The sequence below is a fragment of the Ambystoma mexicanum genome, chromosome 5q (assembly GCF_040938575.1).
Source record: "Ambystoma mexicanum isolate Mex_15411 chromosome 5q, UKY_AmexF1_1, whole genome shotgun sequence".
In the NCBI taxonomy this organism is placed as follows: domain Eukaryota; kingdom Metazoa; phylum Chordata; class Amphibia; order Caudata; family Ambystomatidae; genus Ambystoma; species Ambystoma mexicanum.
This window is the reverse complement of record NC_090933.1, coordinates 276,618,446-276,643,272: the sequence shown is the minus strand read 5'-3', so window position 1 is coordinate 276,643,272 and position 24,827 is coordinate 276,618,446. Positions and strand designations below refer to the sequence as shown.

General features: G+C 48.0%; 1 protein-coding gene across 1 annotated transcript in view; it reads right to left on the bottom strand.

The window, feature by feature from the left end:
* The window catches only part of RTTN (rotatin), a 2,784,523-nt gene that overhangs the window by 1,744,441 nt on the left and 1,015,255 nt on the right, over window positions 1–24,827 (bottom strand). The window contains exon 21 of the mRNA XM_069620779.1: window positions 22,713–22,801. Coding sequence (XP_069476880.1) covers window positions 22,713–22,801 — 89 coding nt within the window. The remainder of the gene's footprint in view (window positions 1–22,712; window positions 22,802–24,827) is intronic.

Sequence of the window (24,827 nt, the reverse complement as noted above, 5' to 3'; positions counted from 1 at the left end):
TGCAAAAGGGGTCCAGCCATATGCAAATCAGTCAGGTACTGCCACCAATGGTAGCAGCCCAGCCCGAACTGCTAGGCCAGGTCCCCTCTGCACATAAACGCAAGCAACCCCAGACATGTTACGGCCTTGTTGGGCCTCCTCAGTGAGGTGCAGCTTGGTTCCCTATGGTGCAGCGAGCAAGGGACCCACGTCTGGGCATACCCTCTCCCACATGAGGATATAAACCTGTCGCATGAGGGGCTTTGGGTTCAAAGTGTGTGCTAGGAGGTGTTAGGCAGAAACCTGTGCAGTTCCCTTTGGGAACACTGCAAAAGATTTAGGACTATAGGTGTTAGCAGTAGAACCCACTTGGTAGCAGTCTGTACCACCCAGATTTACCTGGTAGCTGTGGCTGAGCAGTCAGACTTCCCTCAAGAAGAGTTAGGCAGTATGCAAAGTATACACAATAGGCACTCGGACACAATAGCACAAGCAAACACTGACCAGAGCTTTGGTATCAAAGTATATAATTATTTATTTAAACACACACTGTTTGAAACACCCCAGCACTCTTATTGTAAAATACTCTAAACACAGTTACTATTATGATATATACAACCCTTATTCCTTATCAGACAAGTCTTAGTTAACACCACTTATTTCCAGGCAGAGGTGAGCACTTAACTATAGATGGCACTCCAATAAGTTAATGAAAAAGCGAGGGAAAAAAGCAGAATATGTGAAGATACACCACTCTAAGATTTAGGAACACTTTTAGCAAGACAGAAGAGCAAAAGTCACTGGTGAGCCAAAGTCCATAGGCTGGACCCACTCTTAGAGAGAGCAGAGCACAAATGAGCCCAAGATCACACAGTTACACTAGGCTTTGAAAGTCTTGCAGAGAGTTCGAAAAAGAGTTTAGAGAGGCTCAGAAAAGTTTAGCCACGGTGTCCCAGGCTAACCCAGGTTCGAAAGCTGGGGGCTAAATCTACCCCGTACAGTCGGTGGCAAGGGAAGCCAGGCGGAACACGGTACCTTAAGTGGGAAGGATCCTCCAGAGGTGGCAGTTGTTCCTGGCAGCAGGAGCATGTCTCAGCGTCATCCAGGGGAAGAGAAGATCTCGACTTGGAGGAAAGATGAAGGTCGTTGCACTGCCAGGGAAGAAACCAGCCGTAGAGTTTTCCGTTTTTTTCGCGGTCGTGGTAAAACGTGGTATTCCGGTTGCTGGGGTGCTTGGCACAGGCAAGGCGGCCACGAGATGCGCCGGGAAGGCGAAAAGACGGTGAAACTGGTTATCCCCACCAGTCAAAGGAAGAAGACTCTCCGGCGGGAGATCTCCTCTGTCGTTGGGTAAAGTGGTGAGACGGTTCAGCAGGGCTCCACCGGTGGTGTCGTCGTAGCAGGTCGGCTCAGCTTCTCCCTCGTCGGATTCTTAGGTGCTGTGGCGACTTCTGAAGTTCCAGTCCCCAAAGCCCTGCTTTTATGCAGAAAACCCCCATTCACTCAGCCTAGCTGTCACTCAAACATGCTAAGTGGTGAGCCGGCCGGCTCACCACTTGGGCCAATCAGGACAGAGTGCGACTTGAGTTGCCTAGGCAACTCAGTCAAGGGTGCCTAAATCCCTCTCCACCCCTCCTAAGTACCCCAGACAGAGTGGCACCACTTTGGAGGGCTTCTGTGGAGAAGCCCGCCAAAAAGTGGAACAAAGGGCTCGACTTGGGTTGGAGTCACAGAAGAGAACACAAACGCCATTTTAGAATCCAGTTTTGGCAAAAAATACCAACCGGAGAATTAATAATAAATAAACCGGCGGTATGTTCGAGGCTATCGTAATTAAATAAAGATAGTAGCCTCGAACAATGGGAAAATCCCATAGAGAAATATTCGCGGTTGAATATAAAAAGTAGTATCCACTGCCACCAGCCAAAACTCGATCAGGGGGGACGGAGACGTGCCCCCTCGACTAACAGACCCCCGGGCCATCGAATTGCCCCAGCCAGTACATCCACAATATGATGGTTTGTACTGGTTCTGTTCAGAATTCAAGACTAGTAAAGTCAATGGTGACTTTACATGCCCTGGGAGACAGTAGTTAGTCCCACGGTATGGAGTCTATACTGGGGGGTCACTATGATACCCCTGCGTTACTGCACTGAGGGTGCTGTGTAACACACATCACAAAAACACATGAAACCCTATGGAGTTAAAGACCCCATAGCCCATTAAACACATCTAGAGTCAAAGGAAAACACTCAAATCATGTCCAAGAGTGAGTGTAAAAGAGTCTCACTCTTGGCAGGATAAAAAAATAAACCCCAAAAATCCAGCAAAGCTGCTGGGGGACTCACTAGGTTAGGAAATTCAGTCTAAACAGAGAATTCTCCCTAACAGGAGGTGTTAACCTATGTCGGCTAGTATGTTCAGTGTTAAGACATGGTGGTAGGAATGTGGATGGTGGTATAAGGGATGATGGCGGGAGCCTGAGTGCCATAGTCAAGCGAGTGAAGGGCGCTCTAGGATTAGTGTGTGGGACCCTCATGAGATGGGATAGTCAGTGTGCATGTAGCAAGGGCAGTATCCTGTGGTAGTCTGAGCAGAGCTCCTGGCGGGTTTCAGTGGTTAACGTTGAGCAGGTATGCTCCGATATAGGAAAAGATGCAGGAGCAGAAGATCGAATTTTACGATGTAGGAGTATCTAGTGAAGCGTCATGGGGGAGGCTTGTGCAAGTCATGCAGATTCGGACAAAACTAAGACAATGGCTAGTCCAGAGAACAGGTTTATTTCGATACACTGTATGATATTTGAAGAACCAGCATTGCAGTCGCGAGTGGTGGATGGAGATTGGGCAGAGAGACAGCGTGCGCAAGCAGCGTAGGGTAGACCAGAATCTGATATATCTCGTACCAAAAAAGGAGGTAGTCATGGGCACTTGGATCAGGCTCCTACTGGGTACATGATGGTGATGTAATTTCAGGAGAATGTCGATAGGCGCAGTTTAGTCGATGGACTGGTCCTGTGGTCCTCCCGGCTCCGACAGCCTTGGTACAGGGCCTTAGGCTGGGGACAGGGCCTTACGCTGGGGACCTTTGGTGTGGGTCCGGCTTCTGCCTGCCGGCGGACGAGGATTGGGTAAGCGGACGGTGTGAAAGCTGGTTGCCTAGCAACCCAGCTAAACAAAAACCCAATCTCAGGGAGTTACGGCGGCCATCTTAGATCAGCTCTCGTGAGCACGGTTAGCACGGTAGCCATGGAGCATGCTCTCCACGTGGAATTCAGGAACGTTAGAAAGCACTGCTGCAAGCTGCGATTGATACTGGTGCAATGTGCATGGAGCGCAGATGCCTATCGGCGTCGGCAGGTCCTTCGAAGAATGCAGGCTTCTCGCTTCTGTGTAGAGGTGATGCTGTAGTAAGGTCTGCTCCAGCTGATGTAGATGCGGGTTAGTGTGTCTGAGGCCCCCTACCCAGCAAAACCCAGTTCCCATTTACGCAGGTTCCCTTTGTGGGTTCTGTTCAAAGGCAGCAAAATGTGATGGCCATACATTGTCATTCCTGCCTACAAATAGGTACAAATGCCCACAAAGAAAGTGCCTTAAGAAGACAGATTAAAACAATAAGATAGCAGTAATGCATCATGAAAACAATCGTTAGACTGTCACCAGCAGGTCTGCAGCTCACTGCTTGGAGAAAACCTACCCAGGGCAGAGAAGTACCACCTCTCTGTAATGTTTTTTTCCCCCGATGGAAGTTCCTCCCACGGATTCCTCATCTATGATAATCTATCCCCGGGGGAGCAGATTTTCAGAAACGTTTTTTGCCACAGGGGCACTGCATGATTCTGTGTGGGGTCTGCCCGATGCTCAACGCTCCTCGCACTGGACATGATATGAGAGCCAGTATATATCGAGGCTCTTCTACCAGTGATGTCAGTGCCATCCTTTTTCTCTAGCACTCTTCCGGGGAACGTCTGCAGCACTTAAAGGTGTACTAGCTATCCACAAAGAGGAGCAGGTTGGGAGAACAAAGAGGAATCCCTGGGAAGAACATCCATCAGAAACATTACAAAGAGGTAAGTAATTTGTTCTTCTAATGGAGTCCTTCCTCCGACAGATACCACATCTACAATGGATTCCCCCTAGCAGTACATGGATCTGGTGGCGGCTGAGGGTTGAGAGCAAGAGGACACCACCTAAGCCAGAAAACCCTGGAGGAAAACCCTCCCGAAACAGGCGTTTGCCCTGAAAGGGAATCCAAGTAATAATGTTTGGCAAACATGTGCAGAGAAGACTATGTAGCCACTTGACAGACAGGGATTACCCTCTGAAGGGCTAAGGTGGCATAGAGGCCACTGGTAGAATGAGCCCTGAGGCTTGCAGGTACATCCTTTCCAGTCACATCACAACATGCTGAGATGCAGAGAATGAACCAGCTTTACTGGGTCTGTCTGGTCACAGCCTTGCCAGCACAGGCTTCAACAAAACCCACAAAAAGCTAGTCATTTTACATGACGTCCCAATCCTTGCCCATCGTAGAGTTGTAGCAAAGGCCATCACCAATTTTCAAAAACCTTGGGGGCCCAATGTAAAGAGATAGGAATTGATTAACACTTACAATTTTGTTCCAAACTGTAGAAAATCGACGGGAAAGGTGGGAGCCATATTAGTACCTGCACCTCTGCATCTTTTAGATCTTGTAGATCGAAGGTGCAAAATCAGTCACAGTTCACTAGAGAGAAAAGAATCTAAACTGTCACAGGGCAACAATTATGAACCTCTGATGGGAGGTACAATTTGACCTGGAAAGGTCCACAATTGTGCAGAACCCGGCTTGGTATTTCTTTTCCACCATGCAGAAATAGTACTAAAAGCACTATATGGCACTCTATGGGTGGATTTTCTTTTATGGATCTCATTTCCAATAATTAATTGCTCTCCACTTCAACGTTTCAAATAGGTGAGATGTGCAGGAGGGATTGAGAGCTTGTACACCTTGGGCACTATAGACTGGGATCTTGAGAAATGAATTTCCGGGCACCCACATATAGTGAGAGCCTGCCGAAAATAGGTGTCAAATGATTTTATATCATGAGGCAATGAGTTGGAGGGTTGGTGCCAGAGGAAGGGGTGAGTAATTCCTTGACAGTCACTGGTCTTAAGTGGTTGAGACCCTACTGGACCAATGCAGCGATCCCAACAGCATTGATTTCTGGTCTGAAATTCGTAAAAAACCTGAAAAAAGAAAAAGCTATTCTTGGTCTGTGTTGTAGTTGTGGATACTTTGTCAGTGGCTTTTGTGAGTGCTGTGGAAGAATTGGCAGTGAGCGTGTTAGTTCTTTCTTTAGACAGATTCTCAATCTGTGGCTGAGAATAACAGTTGGAGTCTGTCAAAGGGTACATTTAATACCATTTATTGAGTTTAGCGGAATAATCTGATTGTCCTGAGACAAGCTGAATACATGACATTTAACACTAACCGCATTCTCTTTGCTGCAATATCCACATGATTGTCTGCCAACTCCAACATACCAGGCGCTACTTACTTGGCATCAGAAAGCAACCTATTCTAGCTGGTAAATAGTCCTTTGAGGTTCAAGCTAATCAATGACTGATTTTCTTTTCATATGTGAAGCCTGACTCTCTCCTAAAAGGCAGTCTCAATCTGATTAGTTGTTGCCCAATGGTTTCACGTTGACCACCATTCAACAAGTGATAGTAACCTTGCCCGAATTTATTGTAAAATCATTGCATGTAAAATTGTAACTTTGTCTATTAACTCCTCATTTGAACTGATGTTAGTTTCTGTAAAAGTATCCACACGACTCTGAGGACCCACTTCATTTATCATCCTGGTTATTGTCCCTTGTTCCCAGAGCATCTTTCATATATTTTCTTCTACTCCAGTCTCCTACTGAAATAAATTTCCTGAGAACTATTACTTGGTCTAGAAATGTCACATTCCTATGCCTAGAGCTTCAATATCTGACTGTAACAAACACTTAGGTCAACAACATAACAACGGTCTAGAAACTGTAGATGCACTTGAAAAATAACTACCTCCTCGGAGCCTAGGAATATGGTTTTCAATCAGGTCATAGTACAGAGACGGCTGCACACTAGGTAATGGATGATATTCTCCGATTTACAGGTGGTGGGGATGCCGATTTGCTTGTGCCATTGGATCGCTTAGTGGTATTTGATATAGTGGACCATGGGAAACATCTTTCCAGCTTTTCCACACGTATCGGTATGAGGGGAAATGATCTACATTGGTTTCAATCATTCCAATCTAGCAGATTACAAACTTTTCAGATGGGTCTCTCGAGAGCCACCCCTCTTTGCCTGTGGAATGTTTTGTGCCACAGAGATCTATACTTTTGTCAGTACTATTTAACCTGTACATGGAGCAGTTAGCAGAGACCCGAATGCAGGCTGCGACATCATTGTCCATTAATACACCCATTACTCTTCACGTCAGGAAAAGCAATGCATTGACACCTAACGAGAATTCTTGCTATTGGTCTTCTAGCACTTATCTGGGTCAGAATCCAGCCAGTGGTGTAGTTCTGCCCAACACCTTCACTGCAGCAAAAATCAGCTTGAGCAAATTAAGAGTTACTTCAGGACTACTCGCAGTCCAGTGTAAGGCTTGGGTGAACCCTAGGATTGATGTGTGCCAGAGATAGGCTTATGCAGAAGCTCTGTGCTGGTGCAGTTAACAGGTGGAAAATAACTGCGGTTTGAAGGACTCAAGGAGTCCCCTCAGCCCAGGTATGGTGACCTGTCAGACCTGTGTAAATAAAACAGAAGAACATTTAAAGAAGAATATTTGCTGAACAGCTTGGTGTTTACAAAGGATAGGAAATCAGCCATTGGAGGGTGTCAGAAAACATGATCCCACCTCTTTTCTCATCTCATAGGCCCTCTCACGATCAAATAACACAATAGTAGTGCCCCGCTGTACAGCAGGCATTGTTGATGCCTTGGATCTAAACATAAAGCTGTGCAGTCAGCAACAGCGGGGCAGAAACCAGCATATTGGTTTGTCACTTTTTTTGCTTTTGTCAAATTGTCTTCAATAAAACAGGCAGGGGAGGCAGATTATCTGGATGAAAAGCACTGCCTGTGGAAGCCCCTCTCTGCCGATGCACAACTCAGGAGTACGCCAACCCATTGGCATACACTAGGCATAATTGAGCAGGACTCAGGCCTTGAAGGGCTCCTGCACTACTACCTCAGATCAGATAGCATTCAGCCCTTGGAATTGAGCAGCATACAAAACACACATCCTGGACACATCTCTTGAAAATATTAATGAAAATTGATCTTCTGAGAGGACTCCTTTCAAAACTGAGCAGCAACAGGAAATTAGCTCCCATAACACATCTGCCTTTCTTTATTCCCCCAAAAGGAATCCGCTTCATAACAAAAGGGTACTGCACAGTATAATTGTGCAGCTCTCTAAAATTGAGCAGCCCTCTCGTATAATGGAGTAGCAACACTATCACAACTGAGAACACCACTTGAAACAATGAAGCACCATTGGCTAAATTAGGGAGCCCATTGTCATAATTATACAGCACTACAGTCAGATATCATTGACCAGCAGAGTGTATTCATTTGTCAGTACTTGGATATATACATGAACAGGATTTATTATAGTTAAATAGTCTGCTGGGCACAGTTGATCAGATGGGCATAATTTCTCCTTTTTCAGATACACTTGTTTGCTGTGCACGCAGTGCTTCCGAAAACGGACAATTTTCTTTAGAGCAAGTAAGTCCATTTGCTGCAACAGGAATATTTCTCCTGGGTACTGTCAGACACCTTGACATGTCAGATTATTTAATGAGCTGCGCTTCAAGTATTTCCTCTGAAGTTTATGGCATTTTAGTTAAAATAGTCACAGCAAACGGCATCATATGGCAATTTTTCAACAGAGGTTTTTGGGTGAGAAACCTCCCAGCCTGATCAACACTTTTCAGTGATGCCCGGAGACAGTGCAGGGGAGACTGATCATGGAGGAGCCTGGTACCCAGTGAGACTCTTGGGGTAGTCAAGCAACCAGTCGGCACCGCGGAAAGTTGGTCAGCAGGGGAGGGGAAAAAGAGAAAGCAGAGGAGAAAAGGAAAGTCTTGAGCTGCTTCCGGAACTTCAGGTGGTCCATCTCATGTTTGAGAGGGACAGGGATGCCGTTCCAGAGGGAGACAACTGCAGAGGGGAGAATCTACCGCCCACTCTCTGCCTGGAGAACCTTCTGACCATCAGAGGGTTGGAGGTAGCCGAGCGAAGGGCATGAGAAGGAAGGTAATTTGGTAGAGAAAGTTGGATGTAGTGCAGGCACCGGCCCCAGAAAGCCTTGTGGACGATGCAGAGGGTCTTGAACTTGATCCTCACAGTGTAAGGAAGGCATGGTATCAACAGTAAGACAGTCCCAAGTGACCACAGTTCAAGGGTGTTTATTGAACTTCAACAATGGTGTGATAGACGCCTATGTAACCATAAATCTACAGATGGGAGCAAGCTATGACCATCAAAAAATAATGCAGTCCTAGTGGAGTTGCGTCGAAGTGAAAGGACCTATAGTTAAAAAAAACAAATCTTGTCAATCCTTACTGCTAAATACAAATAGTGTGGGGTAGTGTTCATGAAAAGGAAAGAAGTGTTCACAAAATGACATGTCAGGATGTTCAGGCCGTTGGCTTCCTTTCCCCACGTTTTCAGCATGAGACAAGGCGGTTCACTCGAGCAAAGCACACACTCTGGCTTATTCACCACAAGGTTACAGTTCCATTAGCAGCATCAGGGCCTTCTGTGCCCAAGTCTCTCTACTTCAAAGTCTCTTGATTCAGAGGGTCTGATGCACCAAAACAAAGTTCTTTTACTCTTATAAGTATTCAATTCATGTGATTCACCATGGAACTCCCTCAGAAGGGCTTAGAGCCCTTCTATATCACAATCATCACTGTGGATCCCCATCTTCTGGGCTCAGATCCCCCTCTTTACAATCTTCAGAGAATATTCTTTCTCGGGTGACTCAGGCTTCACCCCGGATTCCCCTCTGCCGGGCTCAGAACCTTCCTCTTACACAATTAGTCTCCCTCAGCCGGACTCGGACCAATTTCAGTTTGCATTAAACTATCTAAGACTTTCAAATATGCACACGGTTTAGCTTGACCCGTTGCAAGACCACTTCAATTTCAAAATTCCCTTCTGACAGTTGCCAACTAGTTGGATGCCTAACAGAGACCTTCGAATGGGAACCCACATGGCACCGGCCCACTGGGTCTACAGTATCTTTCTTGGCCTCCAAAGTTCAGTTGCTCCTCTGGTTTTCAATTATATTTGTGTCGCTCGTTACATACTTTCCACACACTGCTCTCTTTAGATTTCTTCATACAATGTTGCCGCTTGCAACCTTGGTTCTAACACAAGCTGGTCTGGAATCAGTCTTTCTGACTCACCAGCTGTGCTGTCTTTACAGGCGCTGCTTTGTTGTATGAGCCAAAGACAATACCACAGCAGCAACCGTTCCTCCCCGCCTTGGTTATCGATGAAGGAGAGCCCCAGGTACCTCCGACACACAATGCAGGTTTCTTCAGCTTTAATCCCGGTCGTAGGTTTATGATTTTCCAAGGTTCTCGAAAGTAACGGTCTGAAAAGATCAAGGGCACTTCCCTCCTTGCAATCCTTTCTGGTCTTGCAGTCTTTCTCCTCGTATTAAGCTGCCATCTTGGAACTGCTGCTTCTTCGTGTGCTTTGCGTTGCTCAGACTGTGCTTTTGTGCTCCGCCTTTTATCCGTGTTGGGAAGTACGATGGAAGTCAGGTGTGCGCAATGATCAGTAATTGCCTGACCTTGCCTGACTATTGTATTGGGACATGTTAGGTATACGGCTCTCGTATCAGTCCGTTTTTGCTCACGTGAGCTGCCTGTGAGAAAGTGTTCTTGTCGGGAAGCAGGGGGTGGAGTTCCTAAGTATCTTACACATGGTAGGATGGAGAACAGCTGTTACAGTGAAGGAGTACCGTGTCTCACCATCTGGTGTACCACTCTCACTCCACGAAGACCCCTCATCCAGGTGATCCTCCCGCACTGGTCCACCCCCAGGAACTGGATCCAAATCGATGGCCGTGTCCTGGCCACCTGGATGACAAATCCCCGGGGACTAGCGTGCGAGACACCTTCAGGTTTCTCAGAGCAGCCACCGGAGACAGTGGAGAGAGTTCAGGGTTGGAGAGATCCAGTACCTGGGCTTGAGGCCAAGGATAAGTCTTGCAATCCTGTTCCGGATTAGTTGCAAAGGGCGTTGAGTAGAGGAAGGAAGATTGAGAAAGAGGCTGTTGCCGTAATCCAGTCTAGAGAGAACCAGGACTTGAGAGACAGTGAGCATCTGGTCTAAATGGTTAAAAGGAAGAATCATTCTCTCTACAAATCACAGACCTTGCTAAGAAGGCCCACTACCAGCTGCACCTCCTCAGACGTAGAGGGTGGAGCCAAAGATGACACCAAGGTTTTTTGCCTCACAGGAAGACAAAGAAAGAGGGCCCAAGGAGGGCGGCCAGAGTGAGAGGGGGAAAGCGGGAGCAGGGGTCCCAATGAGAAGGATCTCTGTCTTACTGGTATTAAGGCAGATGTCATTTGAGGCGCACCATTCGCGGATAGACAGTCCGGAAGGACGGGAGAGGAGGCTGAGGGGAGCCTGAAGGAGAGCTGTGTGTCATCCACATAACACTGAAAGTTATAGGAGAAAGGAAAGATCAGGAGAGCCAAGGAGGCCATGTAGACAATGAAGAGCCAGGGTGAGAGGTTAGAGCCCTGGGGAACACCAGAGAGAGGTGGTTATGAGAAAGGACCCACGTTGGAGCTGGGAGGGTCGGTCCAGGAGGAAGGTGGTGAGCCACTCCAGAGCCTGACCCGTGATTCACAGTCTCTCACAGAGTCGCTTGATCAGGATGGAGTAGTTGACAGTGTCAAAAGCAGAGGAAAGGTCAAGGAGGATGAGAAAAGAAGGAAGGCTGGAGTCAAGATTAGCAAGCAGATCTTCATGGGTGTTCAGGAGAGCAGTTTCCATGCCTCTGGCTGCTCTGAAGCCAGACTGCTGGCGATGGAGACAACCAACAGATTCAGTGTGGAGAGGAAGCTGGGAGATGGCCAGCTTTTCCGGGAGTTTGCCCAGGAAAGGAGTGATAGAAATCAGGAAGTAGTTTGCTGAAAGGTAGGATCGGCAGATGGTTTTTTTGAGGAGGGGGTAAAGAAGGGAGTGATTGAGGAGAGAGGGGAAAGATCCAGTGGCGAAAGGGTGATTGCAGAAATTGGCCAAGGCTGGAGCAAGGGTGTCAATGTGGTTCTTGATGGTTCTGGAGGAGCAAGGGTGAACCTGTTTGGACGACACTTTCATAGATCGAATTTGTCTAGAAACTACGTCAGGTGTTGTCAGAGAGAAAGAGAGAGAAAGAGAAAGAGAAAGAGAAAGAGAGAGAGAGAGAGAGAGAGAGAGAGAGAGAGAGAGAGAGAGAGGGATCAGCCAGAGGGGGAGGAAGAGGAGAGCGAGGACAGGACGTCCTGAGATTTAGTGGTGAAGTGAGTAGTCAGTGCTGTACAGAGGGCCTGGGAGGGAACAGGAGAGGTGGAGACTGCATAAGGATTGGCCAGCTCCTTACAGATTTTTAAATAGTTCGGTGGTGTGGGCGTGGCGAGGCAGCATGCCATGTGGTCGTGCCTGCTGTGAGCTCTGCCCGATCCGACTGTTACCAGCTATGCAAGGTAGCCCGTTATTTCACATATGACTCCTGGTGGTGCCTTGGACCAAGGAGCTGCTCCGGCAAGCAAAACTGCAGCATAAGAAGCTGCAGAAGTGCGGACTTCTCCCGCTGACATGGCAGGGCCTACATCATCAAGATGGCGGCCCGAGCACTCGAAAGTTTGAGAGCGATCCCCCAGGCCATGCGAGTGTGTCGGCCCAACGGCCAAGAGACCCCCAGCCTGGACCCCCGGTGCAGGCCGTGAATCGTAGAGGGGAGGAGGAGACCCTGCTCCCGCTGGCAGCGGGAGTCCAGCTGACGGAGCAGCAGTGGCCGCACCGGGCAGCAGAGGTGAGGTGCGAGAGCAGGCAGGCAACCACGCAGAGGAGTCCGGGAGTGGTGGTAACCCAAATAGTCCCCCCTTCTGCTCCCATGGAGCCCAGCGTCACAGATCCTGGCCAGGCGGGACGGCGGAGGTGGGACAAAAGGTGGGACAAAAGGTGGAGCTCCAGCGAGGGAGGAGTGACCGGGAGGCACCGGGTCAGGAGCGGAGGAGACGTGGTCCCTGTGAGGCAAGTAAAAGAGCGGCCACTGATCAGATAACGCTCCGCAGACACCAATAGTCCCCGAAACCCCAGAACCCACACGGCTAGCACAATAGCACGAGAACATTTGCCACACTTGCTAAGGCATATAAGCAGGTCTCCACCTCCATTATATAGGAAGACGCTCTTACAATGCACAGTCTCCCCAGGCCAGCGCCACTCTCCCCAGCTCAGTCCTGAAAGAAGCCTTCTTGCCTGGAGTGGAATAGGTTCCCCCCTCCATCAACGGAGCAAACTTTCTTCCTTGCCCTCCCCCCTGCAGTCCTGGGGCCTCCATCGCCCTGAGGGCCCTTTGGGGATCTCCCTAGGACTCGATACAACGCAGCTACACGGGGGCACCGCTAATCTTCCGGGGGATACATACAAAGGCCCCTCAACAATGCCCAAGGCAGCAGGCAAGGGCCAAACGAACAAAATCACAGCGTTCTTGTCATGATGCCTACCCCCGGAGCACCAGGCCAGGCCCAGCACCCTCGGGAGCAGACATCACGCCCCGGGTAAAAGCTCAGTGGCCCTTTTTAGGGGCTCTTTGGACATCAGTCCTGGTGCCGTAGGCGCCAGGCTCAAAAAGGGAAGTGTTTGGTGCACTTACCTGAAGCAGACCATGCTGCATGAAGAACCAAGCCAAATGAGGCTTAGGAAGGACTATTTTTCTGAAGGAACTATTTTGTTACTTGGGTGGGGCTGTGGAAGAATACTCACCTGGAACTTCTTCCAAGGCTATTTAAGCCACACCCGGACAGCCACACGTGCTTCGCGTTGTTCTGCATCCCAGCAGCTGAACGCTCACCGTGTCTGCTCCTGCACCTGGACTCCAACCACGCCCGCCTCGAACCTGGAACACCTGTAAGGGAATAAGAGAAGAGAAAGGTGAAAACCAAGAACTATTTCAACCTTCTTACCTGCATCCGGAATCTTCACGCCAGCATTCCTGAAGGAAGACTTCCATTTAAAAGCACCGCATTGCTCGCTGCAGCGCTGCGCTTCACTCACCTGTTCCCGAGACGCCGCCCGGCTCCATCGTGGCTCTCAGTGCCTGTCGCCACATCCCTGCACCGCACCTAAGGGAGAGAAGAGGAGACAAAAGGTGAGCAAGGGAACACAAGAGGAAAGCCGGATTTTCAGCCATATTACTTACCGGCTATTCCTGGTGAGCCATTCCACATCTCGGGTCGGCGCCACATCTCTGGCAGGTACCGCACCCCGGCCCCTGTGGGGAAAGGACAAAAGACATTACTGGGGAATTATAAAGACATTTAGAGGCGTCGCCCTCATCACTGACTCACCTGATTTACCCCGGCAATTTAACCCCTCAACGCATCGCCTTTGTTCTGCACCTGAAATAAAGGACAGAAAAAGACAACATAAAAGGAGGCTCACACTTGAACTTTTGTATCTTCATACTTACGGCGTATCGCTCAGTAAAGTCAAGTGGATTTGCCAACGCCATTCTAAAACCAGTGAAGTAACTGGACGAACGCGCGCCCCTGCACCAGAAGCAGGATGGAGAGTTCATCCTTCCAAACCATAAGGAGAGCTTAAACCGGGGGTTTTGGAGGAAGTCAGAGGAGAACGAAGGGGGAAAGGGGGGAGCAAGCACATCATTCAGTAGACAGTTAATCCCCTTTCTCATCTGCAGAAGGATATTCCTACGGGCCAGACAAGCAAGATTTGGGGGTCCAGTTCAATCGGTTGTCCGAATTCTGCGCATCACACTTGAAGAGGCCACAGCAACCCAGACCAGCGCCTCCGTGGAAGCCAGGTGAGCGTTACAGTTCTTAGCACCTCTAACATCTGCAGACCCACAAATGCAGGCACTAAGAGCTGACATCCACTCGCCTCTGGCGGCCCCTCTGCCGCCAGACCACGCCCTCTCTAAAAAGGGACCTTGAGGACATGCAGAGGGGTTTCAAACAGGACATTAAACAGGAAATAAAGCTGGAGATAAAAACCTGCAAGGACTCCCTGGCACAGTCGATTGCCGACCTGAATGCACATCTGGTGGGCCTGTAAACCAGAGTTAATGACCTGGAAAACACAAAATGCGAACAAGCACATGACTGCGCAGAGCTCAGCAAGAGAGTGGAGATCATTGAGGAACACCTTGAGGAAGTATGGGCGAAAAAGGCCGACCTGGAAAACGAGAAGGAATAATGTCCGTCTACGGGGCGTCCCGTGACAAGTCTCGGACCAAGAACTTCCAGACTATGTAAGGGCACTCTAAGCCTTTGCTGGGCCTTTCAGATTTGGATGAACTGGTCTTGTATAGGACCCATCGTGTCTACTCCTCCATCCAAAAGAGACGTAACCTGCTACCGGATGTTCTACCCCCGAGTGCACTTTTTCCATCATGAGGAAGAAATTATGACCACGGCCAGAAGTTCAGAGCCGGGGAAATTACGGGGGACATCCCTTGCATTTTTCCAAGACCTCTCGCCCTATACCCTAGCAAGCCGTAGGCGCCAGCAAAAGGTCACAGCATGGCTACAGGCTAGGAAAGTCAGCTACTGCTGGGGGTTCCCATGCAAGCTGATCTTTGATCTCCACAACAGACACTACATCATTAATTCGGAGGAGGAAGCTAAAGACTCAAAAGAAACAACAAGGCCATTCCGGAAGCTGGAGAGCCGGATGATCCATACCCGGACCTTGCGCCAAAGGACAAAAGAAGGAGACACAAGGGATGGCCTTCCTTGGGGGCGACTCCACGATTGGAACCGAAGACCGCGGAGCCCACCTGAAAGATTTATACGTCCTTGGAGGCTCCACATACCCTTGAACAATGCTATTAAGGAGGAGAATGGCGGCCGGAGCGGGCACGGGCTGCACACCTATGAACTAAAAGTTACAGAGGGAGGTTCACTAACTGGGAAGCCACATTTGATTCTGCATCCATAGCCTTGGACGCCCTACTGTTAGAAGCGGAAGGAACGAGATATGACACCGATCGGGCGCCATGAACAGATTACGCCCATTACTGTTGACATAATGTTATTGTTGGTTAAGACGGGTAAAGCTCAGAAAAGCTCTCCTGAAACCTTTATTATTTCTTTTAATTTTTGTTCTAATTTTACAAAGTTTTATTTGCACCATAACACAATGCCTAGTACATTGACTTGCATCTATGCTGACACAATTTAATCGCTGGCTATTTTCTGGATATTTCAGAAAAACCTCAGGTCGATCTCTTTGACATTCCACTTCATGCTCCCCTGTTGACATAGCTACACAGAACTTGAACTTGCGGGCACAAGAGCGGGGAAACCCAGAGGTCATCCCTCTTTTGGGGGGACAATCACCTGCAGCGCTATACAACTACCTGAACGATCTCAGAATGGTGAACCCTGACGTTAATTGCCTCGTTCAGGGCCTAAATTCCCTCCTGAAACGTAAAGCATTGTTCCATAGAATGGCCACCCTCAACTCCTCGATCCTGTTTCTTCAAGAGACCCACCTCTTGCCCTCACAGGAATTCCATCTCAATAAACTATACCCCATAAAGTTCTGTGCCTCCAGCGGCTTGAAGAAACGGGGGGTTGCCATCCTGGTACGTCTGAAAATGCTGAAAGTCTTGCGGGATGGGCAGGGGAGATATATCTTGTTGGTAGCAATGCTTTTTGGGGCGAAAGGTAACCCTGGTTTTGTTGCATGCTTCAAACACCCACGAGGAACTATTCTTTGCCATCATTATCTAAGACATTGGGGGTGCATGCAGAGGAGGACCTTATTCTGGGTGGGAATTTTAACGCAGTGGTTAACCCTCTGGTTGACAAATCCTTACCCCAAAGACAAACATTTATTTATAGCGCTCACCACGCTGCTGCGTGAACACTCACTCAGAGACGTTGCGCTTCTTCTACCAGGAGGAACGCGACTATACTTTCTTCTTGGTCGTACACAATGGGTCCTCTAGACTGGACATGTTTCTCATTTCTGACACTCTCATCCCAAAAGACAAACGCTAACGAGATCCTCCCAAAAGCTTTGTCAGACCACGCCCCAGTAATGCTCACAATATCCCCTCCCCGTGCAATCCCTTCGCCCAAGCCACCTAGGTGACTGAACGAGTTTCTGCTGGAAGACCCCTTAATTCGCTCCCACATCGCCGAAGCTATAAAGCTTAATTTTAGTGAGAATGACACCAGTGAGGTGGGATATGATACAGTGTGGGACGCCGGGAAGACAGTTATTCGGGGCAATATCATAGATCAAGCAGCAGCGAGAGGGAGGGTCAGGAAGCAGCTTCAGGCCCAGTTGGAGGTAGAGGTTTAAAGAAAAGAGGCGATACACAGGAAAAAAGGATCCTATCGCTCACTCCGAGACCTGCGTATAGCACAGAAAGATTTAGAGGCGCATCACATGGGGCAAGCAGCATACTCTCTAATGCTTACAAAGCAATATTTTTATACGAGAGAGAACAAGGCCAACAAGCTTGCGGCAGAAAAACAAAAAAAACAGACTTAACCGTATAGAAAGCTTGCGAGATGCTAATGGGGGGTGTGTGTCCTTGGATGAGGGTAAGCTCTGAATCGTGGAAGACTTCTTCAGGGAACATTCCTCCCCCACCACTCCGACCTGCAAGCTACTCAGGAATGCATACTTCATGCACACCTACCACAGATTGCTCAAGCACACCGGGACCCTCTGGAAGAGCCCATATCCAATCAGGAAGTCGAACTTGCAATCCAATCCCTCACCCTCGGAAAGGCTCCGGGCCCCGATGGTTTCACAAATAAATTCTATAAAACATTTAGCTCTGATCCGATTCCTCACCTGATGAAACTCTTTAATTCTTCTTGGACCGATGGGTCCGTCACGCAATCCATGGCAGAATCTGCAACCACAATGATTCTGAAACCAGGCAAGGACCCCACGGGATGTACGCCCTGTTATGGAGCATTCTCAGAAATGTGCTAATTCCTCTCTACCTTTGTGAGACCCCCAGCACTTTTGCTGGACTCTAGGACGTTTTCTTTTTTAACATGGGGAGAGTGAGACCCTTTTTCCCACTCTCTCATGTATTTTTAAACATGATTTGAACTTTGTGTTTCTTTTGGTTGTGAAGACTGGCAAACTCCATAGGCATCATCTTTTACATTGTGTCACACAGCACCTTCAGTGCAGTGGCACAGGGTAGTCTTTCAGATTTACCAAAGGTTTAAATACCTTTCTCTTGGATAACTACTGTTTCCAAGGGCAGTGAAGTGAAATTGACTTTACTTACATTTGTAACTTTCTAGACCCAGCACACACTATCTTACAATAGGGTGCTGGAGGGGTTACTTAGAATCCCCTTTGTCTAGTTTCTCATCTAACAATTTTATGTTACCCTTTCTACGATGAATGGCCGGTGGCAGTGGTTTACTTTTTACTACCGTGGTGTCTCTTTACCGCAGGCTGCGTTCGCAGCTGCAGTAAAGCACCCAAGGGTACCATTTTTGTCAAAATGTCCCTAGTCTTCTTTTCTCGCCATTTCTTTGTGGAAAGGTCCTTCTTGAGATTTACTCTGCGTGCCAAACCAGGTTTGGTCTCTTTGTTCGTTTTGTCTTTGGCCGGATTCACAAGTGAAGCCTGCCTCTGGCTCCAGAATGTCTGGCAGGGGCAGGAAGTGAGGGAGGTGCCCAAAACTCCATGTGCTTAATCCCCTTGGTTACAGGAATGCACCCAAAGGTGATTGGCCGGCTGGCTGTCCGGCAAGGACAGCCACCCTGCTGTTTGACTGGCAACTAGGCTGGAATGAATGGGAGAAACCTGCATAAAAGGCGAGGCTTTTTGGCTTGGAAGGCAGAGTCGACCACTGGACGAAGGAATCCGAAGAAGAACTTGGAAGAGACGCCTGCTACAACTCCTGGACCGTTGGTTTGTCCAGTGCAGGCCTGCTGCTGTGCTCAAGCTCTGAATTCTCCTTTACTATACTAGAGAAGCCCTTCAAGGACGACTTCTCCCCTTGAGTTGGTGGGACCAATCAACTCCAAAGTAATCTCGTCTGGACATCCTCTCAAAGCCGGTTGTGTTTCCAATGCTGCTACTGCTGGAACCGAAGAGCCAGGGAGAGGAACACCAGATTGTGTGCGTTGCTTTTAAGTTGGCCAAGAGTTCCAGGAAGATACTCCGGAGTCCCAGGAAGCAGGACTGACCGAGCCTGAGCCACCTCAACAGAGTGCTGGACCTCACATGCAAGGAAAGCCCATCTCGACAGCCAGGAACCGTGGTGGTGCTATTTGCGATAGACACAAGGAGCTGAAACACCAAAGTGCCACTTGTTTGAAGATTGCCGGTTGGTGTCGTGACCATCCCATTGCAGTGCAGAAGTCCCCCAAAGACCTCCCTCTTGTCCCCATGACTGAGGCCCAGGAACACCAGGATCTGCATAGCTGCACAGGAACAGAAGTCATCTGGCACACTTTTCTTCAAACTAAAGGTACTGTACAGTCTAAGAGAACTTATCTCTTGTTGTGTAGCCTTGCTTGTTTTCAGTTGAGACTTGACTTGGTTGCTCTGTAGAGTTGCTTCTACTTTCACAAGCCTAACAGCTTATGGTACTACTTTGATTTCTTCTTGTCTACAAAGACTTCTAAAACATTGTGCAATACTTTTACCTACCTCTGAGAAGTGCTTCAGTCCAACTAGACTTTTGCCCAATTGACATTGGCCTGGCCTGGCTCCCTGAATGACTTCTTCCCTCTGACTTTGTGTTTGGTCTTCCTTCCAGGAAGGGGTTAACTTACTTTGCATTGGGGGGTTTCAAAGGTACTTACCTGCTTAAGAATATTTGTGTTCTTTTGTTTATTCTAATAACTCTTTTCTTTGACACATCTGAGTATTGCTCTAAATGTACAGTGATATATTAATGTCCACAGTGTCCTAGCTATTTAAGTCACCTGAGGGTGTAGGAAGTGTCTGTGTGGCATCCCAAATGGGTGCTTGCTGATTTAGCGAAACTAAGAGCGTGTATTTTGAAGGTATGTGTGTGTTGCTATTAGATTGCTTCCTTCTGAAGAAGGCATACTCAAGGTTTCTTGATTAAACAATTATTGATTTTTTTTATCAGTCAGTTTGAATAAAAGTGTTTATTTGGATACTTGTCACTGTGGATCTCTGTGAAACACCCCTACAGCTCACATTGACCCCGCTTGAGATAAGCCTGGCTGCACTAACACGCTACCAACCTGTGTAGTACAGACTTATACCAAAGTTTGGGTTCCTATTGCCAGGAGGTCAGAGTAGTTTTAGTGCACCCAAAGGGTACTGCATACAATGTTGCCTAACATGTACTATCGCCCTTTTGCGTTGCTTAACGCAGACGTGAAACTCAGCAAAATAATAGCACACCGTCTTGGAGACGTCCTCCGGACGCTAATAGATCAGGACCGGACAGGCTTTAATCAAAACCGCTCAGCACACGACAACATTCGCCGCGCAATCAACCTGGTCGCCCAAGCCCCCCGAATCGCGGGCAAGGTATTGCTGCTATCCTTAGACGCTCAAAGAGCCTTCAATAGCATGTCCTGGGACTATCTGAAACTAGTCCTAAAGGGATTCGGCTTTGGCCCGAGATTCTCTAAGTTGACCCTCTCAAATTTCCAAATCCCGTAGACCTGTGTCAAGGTCAACTCGCAATGGTCTCGCCCTATAGTTTTGGGCAAAGGAACTAGACAGAGTTGCCTCCTATCCCCTTGGTATTGGCTTTGTCAATTGAGACCCTAGCCCAGCGGCTTCGCCTTCATCCAAATATCCAAAGCTTCGAATATGGGGGTCAATGCCATAAAGTTGTGTTATACGCAGATGATGTGCTCTGCTTCCTAAGTAATGCACATAACTCTCTCCCAACCCTAATTGATTTATTCGCCCAATTTACAGAAGTCTCAGGGTTTGCGGTGAACCCAGCAAAATCTGTGGGCACGATGGAATCCCCTCTGCTCTGGCAACCCTTCAGGAACATTCCCCCTTTCGCTGGTCGGCCACAGAAATCACCTATCTGGGAATACGGCTGACCACAACATTCTCTGGACTATCGAAGGCTAATATCCACAATCTCCCGAAAGAAGCCAAGGAATGGCTTCAACAGTGGGACTACCAGGAAATTTTCATAGCTGGGACGCATCAGCGCAGTCAAGATGACTCTCCTTCCGAAGCTTCTGTACATCGTTCACACCTTACCAGTGATCTCCCCACTCTACAGAAGGCAGTGGGTCAATTTGTACGGCAGGGCAAAAAACCCTGAATCCCCCGCAGGCTTCTTACAAGAGGGAAAATGCTGGGTAACCTGGGGCTCCCCTCAATCCCACGGTACTACCGAGCGGCCCAAGGCACTGCAATGATGGGTTGGCCGGGAACAATTGAAGCTCCCAAATGGTGAGACATTGCAGCCCCTTTCCCCCTGGGTCACCTCCCCTTCCTCCCTAGGGAAACTCGTAGGCAATGAGGCACGATGCTACCTACCACCTTAACGACGCTTCAGAGCTGAGATAAAGCCTGCGCGTAGTGGGGATTCAAATCGGGCCTGGGCCCACTCTCGCCCATTACCCAAAATCCGGCCTTTACTCCAGACCTCCAGGCTAGATTGTTTTGGCTCTGTACGTCAGACGAACCCGTGAGACAGAGACCTATACGAGGACCGAGAACCCCTAACCTTCGTACAATGCAAGGAGAAAATCAAGCTGCCTGAATCCGAACGATTCCGATACATACAGCTTTGCAACTAGCTGACCAACAGAGTCATACGACAAGCAGCCTCCAGAACCCCAACGGGAATATAACTCAAAGTCCTTAAAGGACAACAGACCCATAGATTGGCCACTTGCTATAGGCTCCTGGAAAGTGCCTTGTTGGAAGGGAAACTCCCCTACATGCGGGCATGGGAGAGGGAACTGGGTTTGGAGATCTCCGGGGAGTCTTGGCAGACGATATGGATCAAAGCCCAGAAAAGCTCCTGCTGCACCACCGTAAAGGAGGGAGCCCTTAAACTCTGTTTCCGTTGGTATCTATCCCCACAGCGACTACATGCGATGAATCCTGCCTACCCTGATAAATGTTGGCATGGTTGTGGGGAGCGAGGCTACTTAGCCCATATGTGGTGGCATTGCCCAGTCATACAATCATTCTGGTTGGAGGTATGCTCCAAAATTAAATAAATCACCTGAGCCTTGCTCCCTATGGACCCATGGGTCCTGTTACTGGGGGATGTCCCGGATGACGGGTTGTTCCCGATGGCAGGTACTAGAGCCAAATTGATTGCCCAATTGCTTACAGCAGCCCAAATTAAACTAGCATGTTTCTGGAAAGAAGTAAATGGACAACACACATCCTACTGGTGGGAGAAGGTTTGGGAGTTGCTGGGGATGGAGAAGCTCACAGCTACGGCAGAGGGCAAGTTGCCTAAGTTCTTATGCATTTGAGGGCCATTTCTGGACTTTGTGGCAGACAAAGAGTAGATGTTTTTTCAGCCGCTACTTCTGAAACACCTTATGAAACCATGACGATTGGCACAGCGTTATCCCCCTTTTGTTTTCCATTTCTTTCTATTCTCGTTTTCTAATCCTTAACCTGCATCTATCGATCGAACAGCTATGTTAAGCAAAACAGTTACACAGATACATGTTTATAAAAAAGAGATTTCGATGTCATGATGTTTTTCAATGGACCACTATGTGAAGTGATATGTACCTCATGTTAATCAAGATTTCAATAAAAAAATATATGGTTAAGAAATTCGGTGGTGTTAATAGAGGCCGCAGAGACGCAGGCTTGGATGTGGGCTCTCTTCTTAGACAGGACTGTATTGCCTTTGGAGCAGGAGGCAGGCCAGTTTGTCAGAGGATACGCCCGAGGCCCTCCACTTCCTCTGAGCCACCCTGCACTTGCGTTTCAGGGTGCCGAGGTCACAGTCATACCTTAGATAAATGACTGAAAAGTAGCCCTTTGGTGTGCCTGCTACGAATGAGTGTGGCCATATCTATACATATCCGTGAATGGTTGTGATGATGTGTTTATAGAAGTGATCTATGAATGAACATAACAGCAACATGATTGCTTATGTTGGCACTGCTCATTATCGGTCATGACCAATACATACCTAAATACTTTGTTAAGGAAGGCTCTGTCACAGACCGATTGATTCCAACTATTTGCCAATAACCTACATTTCCAAAATGTGTACAATTGATTTTATTCTTTACATTACACCAATTTTATCCAAACCATGCAATATTCTGGAATTTAAACTTAAGAAGAACGGAAGTGCATTTGTCGGACAAACATTGGTCAGTAAAAAAATCTAACTGTGATTTTCAGAGCGGAAAGTTGTCCGCAAATGACAATCAGTAGAATCAGGCAAAATTGCAAACTTCACCAAAACAATGTCAGACGAAAAAATGGGAAATGACTTACCTTGCCATCCTGATGGACACACTCGCTTAAGATGTGCAAGATCTTCTCTACAACACCCAAGTTTTTAATAACTCCATGCATTGTGACATCTAAAAGAGAGAAGCAAACAATGTGTTGCAGTAATGTACCCCAATTGCCTATTATGGCTAAACTGATGTCACTGGTAACCAAAAAATCTACAGCTTCATTTCATATAAAAACATGTTTTCCTTACGTCGGTTAAGATAGTAGAATATTATGTTCTTGTTATGTTCACAGTTACAACTACTTTTTTCTATCATCCCCACCCCAAAGCAATCTGAACACATGTGTTGCTTCGTTAGAATGTATTCAATGAATGTAACCCAGTACACAAACATCCCAATCTGATTTCATAGGGTATTCCTCAAATATGAGATTTGTTTAGCACAGATAGGCTTAGAAAGTTTCAGGAAATAAGAGGAGTGTATGAAATTCTGGCAGTTACAACAATACGGATGACTAGTAAAAGACGCTCATTAAAACTGGCAGGGCATCCTGGCACCCTCCAACATCCATCAAGATTAATAGACTGCTGTAGCTAAGGGAGGATGTTCACACATCTATTGATTATAGCATGCCATTTTCAAGGAATATGGGTCAGAAGATTTGGTGCTTGGGTAAAGTTGGAGGCAGACTTGTGTAAGAAATGAATGGATAGTGCATGCTCACATGTGAAATCAGTTTCCCGAAATGCTACCGCAGACTGAAGTGGATACAATATAATTGTCTGCATAGTCTCCCTCACCTCTTCTGTCTCCCACAAGCTGAACCTTTGTAAGTTAAATACGCGTCCAAGATGCAATTTGGGGGACTCAGGACCTGACCTGTGTACAAAGTCTCATGGGACATAGGTCTTGGGCACAGGGGCCCAGTGACTGTGTGACTGGGGAAGCAGCCAACAATGCAGAATGACCCATTGAGATTAATTGATTATTTATTATACGCTTATACACAAGTGTTTCAAAGCGCAACCATGCATGGGAAGGGAAGACATAGGGAAAACAAGACAAACAATCTTACTAGGCATGGTACATTCAGATTATGCAGGTGAACAGAAAAGGAAGTGCGTGGGGGGAGGGCAATAGGGACATGTGTGCCCAGTCCCGTCAGAACATGGGTTAAGTGCAGAGAGATACAACTCTCCTGGGTCGTAACCGAAGTGCAGTAGTGCTGTGGCAAGTGCAAGGCCCGGGGGCAAGTGCAGGAGACTTGCAAGGAAAGCTTGGAACCTGTGAGGCTCTGAAGGTATACCAGGCAGCCAGTCAGCGAAGCTGAGCATTAGTAGAGGAGAGAGAGCGAGAGAGCAGAGAGAGGTGGTTAGCAGGGGAGAGAGGAGGAGGCAGCGAAGAGGAAAGTCTTGAGGAGTTTTCCAGAATTTAAAGAGATCCGGCTCGAGACAGAGAGAGGCAGGGGGGCTGTTCCAAAGGGAGACACCTGCACAGAATAAAGATCTCCCCCCCAAGTATCTGCTTGGTGAAGCTGCTCACCTCCAGAGAGTTGGAGGAAGACGAGGGGAGGGCTCGGGAAGGAGAGTATATAGGAAGAGAGCGTTGCAGATAGAGTGGGCCAAGGCCCCAGAAAGCCTTGTGGACAATACAAAGGGTCTTGAACTTAATCCTTGCAGCCACGGGGAGCCAGTGAAGGGATTTCAGTGCCAGAGAGATCCGGGCGCTGGGCTTGAGGCCAAGGAGAAGTCTTGCGATTCTGTTCTGGATGAGTTGAAGAGGACAGAGATGCTACATGGGGGCTATTCTGAGCTCTTCCCCCTCCCCAAAGTTCTAGGTAGGGGAAACTATATAGTGAAGGCAGATCACACAACAGGGATCTTGACCTATGAATCAGGCAATACAGAGCCGATGAGGTGGAGGCAAGCTGTGGGAGAGGGCCCCCAGGACTCCAATTCCACTCTTGAGGCCAATTAAGATTTCAAACTCAGAGTCCCATTGTTCCTCCTTGGCAGACCCCAAATGATCATCTTTACAAAGTGGATGGGGGGTGGCAATACCACCATAATGAAGTTCAAGACCCAAGTGGGAGGGCGGAGATATCCCAAAGCAAACTAGTCACACGAGATGGCCCCAAGAATATGGGGTG